This window comes from Gekko japonicus, unplaced genomic scaffold, assembly GCF_001447785.1.
Source record: "Gekko japonicus isolate JY-2015 unplaced genomic scaffold, Gekko_japonicus_V1.1 scaffold6559, whole genome shotgun sequence".
In the NCBI taxonomy this organism is placed as follows: domain Eukaryota; kingdom Metazoa; phylum Chordata; class Lepidosauria; order Squamata; family Gekkonidae; genus Gekko; species Gekko japonicus.
This window is the reverse complement of record NW_015168863.1, coordinates 15667-19017: the sequence shown is the minus strand read 5'-3', so window position 1 is coordinate 19017 and position 3351 is coordinate 15667. Positions and strand designations below refer to the sequence as shown.

Here is a 3351-nt window from a genome sequence, read left to right as displayed (position 1 = left end):
CCTTGGTATACTGTAGTCTCTCAGCAAGGAAAGATGCCTTCCCTGTACTGCCTTATAATCACTGCTGCTGTGGGGGGGTTGTTGCTCATGATGTCCTAATTTTGTTCCAGGATCGAGTATCCGAGTGCTGGAATATCAGGAGGAGGGTTGTTTGCAGAAGAGAGCTGAGCGAGTGGCCTTTGGCGATCGACCACGAGAAGGATCTGAAGGGATTTGTTTTGGGGGCCCTGAAATTCTGTTGGGGACACCAAGTCATTTGTACGATATTGTGGAGAAAACCCCCGAAATAGCCTTGATTCGGCAGGCAAATGCTGGACGTTTTAGAGTCGGGTGAGAGATTCTTGAGGCGTAAAAGGACACAGAGGGACCAAGACTGTGAAGCAACGTCCGTCAGGGCACTGACTTACGCCGAGAACCCACAAATGGCGGAAAAAATATACATCTGTTCTTATTGCGGGCAAACGTTTCAAGGGACTTCAGCCTTCCTGGTGCACGAGCGGAGTCATATAACAGACCGAATATACAAGTGCTTGGAGTGTTGGAGAACGTATCATTGTCTTTCTGACTTCCAGAGACACCAGAAAAGCCATGCAGGAGAGAAGCCCCATCGATGTCCCTTGAACTGTGTCAAATGCTCCGGTCGGAATGCCCCCCTGTCCCTGCACCAAGTAGCCCGTCTGGCAGAGAAGGTAAGCCAGTGCTGTGAGTGTGGGGAAGAAGAGCCCTGCTGGATCAGACTGGTGAGGGTCCATCAAATGCAGCCCCCGGTCTCACACAGCGGCCAACCAGTTACTGACGGGGACACAGAGGCCGAGGCCTTCTTCAGAGGCCTGGCACCCTCCCTTCCACAAGGACTTTGGGTGGAGCTGTTTTCTGGGAACTCACTTCCCAGGCACGCCTGGATCCAATTCGGGTTGTGACTGGCGCAAGAGGAGATGGGGATTCGGCCTACCTCCCAGCCACAGAGCTTCACATATGTGTGGAGCAGCACAAAGATGAACATGTAACAACGTCTGGTGGCCAGAAGCAGACCATTAAAACAGCTAAGAGAGGGGGAAAACCCTTAGTTAACAGGCCTCTTGTTGGGTAGAGAGAAATACCTCAGAAAGGCTAGTGCCAGAAGGCAAGTAAGATAGGGGCCACATGAGCGTCCTTGGGGGAGGGTGTTCAAAGGCAAGGCGCCACCACGGAGGAGGCCATGTCTCTGGTCCCTACCTGCCTCATCTCTACAGGTGGGACACCAAGGCCAGGGCTTCCGAAGAGGATCTCAGCAGTTGCTTTTCAGCATGACAGTCTCACGTAGTGGTGTTAGGACGTTTCACCCACGGGAGCTCAATGCAGCAGTTAAAAGTCCCTGGAGGTGCCTCCCCACTCAGAGGGGACAGTCTTGAGGTACAGGAAGGGCCGGACTGAGGGGGGGGAAGGCGGCTGCAGAGGGTGTCTCTTGAACACCAGGAGTTTCACTCAGCATGGGGCACATCATGGCTCTGGACGTCTCCCGGTCAGAGTCCACCTTGCAAAGCAGCCATTTTCTCAAGGGGAACGGATCCTGGTCACCTGGAGGTCAATTGTAATGGTGGGAGATCTCCAGGTGCCCCCTGGTGGTTGGCGTCCCTAGCCCCTCTGCCTCTGGGCCTCACTGCAAAGACACCCCCCTCGGGGTGGGGGGTTGCACGCACAGGGAATGGGGTGGGGTGGGTGGACGTGGCCTGAAAGGGATTTGTCTCCAGGGGACCTGATGGCGCTTCCTCCTTCTCTCCCCAGTTCGGCTCTGAGAGCGGTGAACAGGATGAAAGGCCGGTGGTGTCCGCCCAGGAAGCCCAAGCTCAGGCCCTCCTGCAGCGGGACCCGGTGAGTCTGGCGGGGGAGGGGAGAAGGGGAACCCGGGGATGCAGAGTCCCCCGTGATGAACTGACCTCCAAAAGCAGAATGCTTAGGACATCAGACTCAGAAAGCTGGGAGATGAGGGGTTAATGCCTCCCTGTAAAGCAGTTTGAGTGACAGCGTGCTGCCCACATTCACCCCCTTCTCCCTGAGAGCCAGTTTGGTGTACTGGTTGGATTCCCTACTCCTCCACTTGCACCTGCTGGATGACCTTCGACAAGCCATAGTTCTGGTTCTTGAGAAAGAGCAGTTTCTGCCAGAATTCTGTTCCCAGAGTTCCTGGAGAAGGGCTGGCCAAGTCTGCTGTGGAGAGGTGGCCGGTGTTTCTCTTGCTGGCCAGCCCAGGCTCACGGCTTTCGCTTCTCTCCCCCTCCACACCAGGGTGACCCCGGTGCGCTCCTCTACCACCAACAACATCCGTGGTTTGGGTTGACTCTGGTCCTGGGGAGGGTTTGCGTTATATCATCGCACCAAGCTGAAGATCACCGATGCCGATGAAAATTCTTAGTACACCATCTGAATCATGTAGAGATTACCCTCAAAAGTGTACCATCACTAGCACTTTAATTGTTAATTGTTGGATTGTTTTAAATGCTTAATGATGTTTAAATGTTGGACATGGTTTTTATGGTACAGGGTACCCACGCTGTAAGCCGCCCTGAGCCCGCTTGCGGGGAGGGGGGGTATAAATCAAAATAATAAATTAATAAAATAAATAATAAGTCCTTCCTGGCCCCCACGGCGAAGACGGCGAGAGGGTCAGTACAGTACAGGCAGCTTTAAAGCAGGGGCTTGTTGATGTCTGGTGGGCTACGAAATACCCCAGGCTAGCTTGACCTCACAAGATCTCAGCGGATAAGCAGGGTCAGCCCTGATGGGTACTTGGATCGCAGATAAACAAGGAAGTCCGGAGTCGCGACCCAGAGGCAGGCAATGGCCAACCACCTCTCTTTGGTGCAGTGGTGAAGTGCGCGGACTCTAATCTGGGAGAACCGGGTTTGATTCCCCACTCCTCCACTTGCACCTGCTGGATGACCTTGGGCAAGCTGTAGTTCTGATAAGAGCTGTTCTTGAAAAAAGAGAAGTTTCTGTCAGAGCTCTCTCAGCCCCGCCTACCTCACAGGGTGTTTGTTGTGGGGAGGGGGAGGGAAAGCAGTTGTTACTCCGCTCTGGGTCACTTTTGGGTAGTGAAGGTCGGCGTATAAATCCAATCTCCTCCTCCTCCCCCTCCCCCTCCCCCTCCGCTTCTGAAAATTCAAGGGATGTGGGCTGTGTTCTCCTAAACAGCACCCAAGGAGATAAAACGTGTGTCTCTGGAATACATAATTTAAGAACATAAGAACATAAGAGAAGCCAATGTTGGATCAAGCCAATGGCCCATCCAGTCCAGGTGCCATCAGGAAGTCCAGCAGTGGGGCCAGGACACTATAAGCCCCCCCCCCCCCCCCACCCCCGAAAACCAAAAAC

General features: G+C 54.0%; 1 protein-coding gene across 1 annotated transcript in view; it reads left to right on the top strand.

Moving 5' to 3' along the window:
* Positions 1-285: 285 nt before the first annotated feature.
* The window catches only part of LOC107114317 (zinc finger protein 2-like), a 9267-nt gene continuing 6201 nt past the window's right edge, over positions 286-3351 (top strand). The window contains exons 1-2 of the mRNA XM_015415764.1: positions 286-689; positions 1765-1851. Coding sequence (XP_015271250.1) covers positions 309-689; positions 1765-1851 — 468 coding nt within the window. The 5' untranslated portion in view covers positions 286-308. The remainder of the gene's footprint in view (positions 690-1764; positions 1852-3351) is intronic.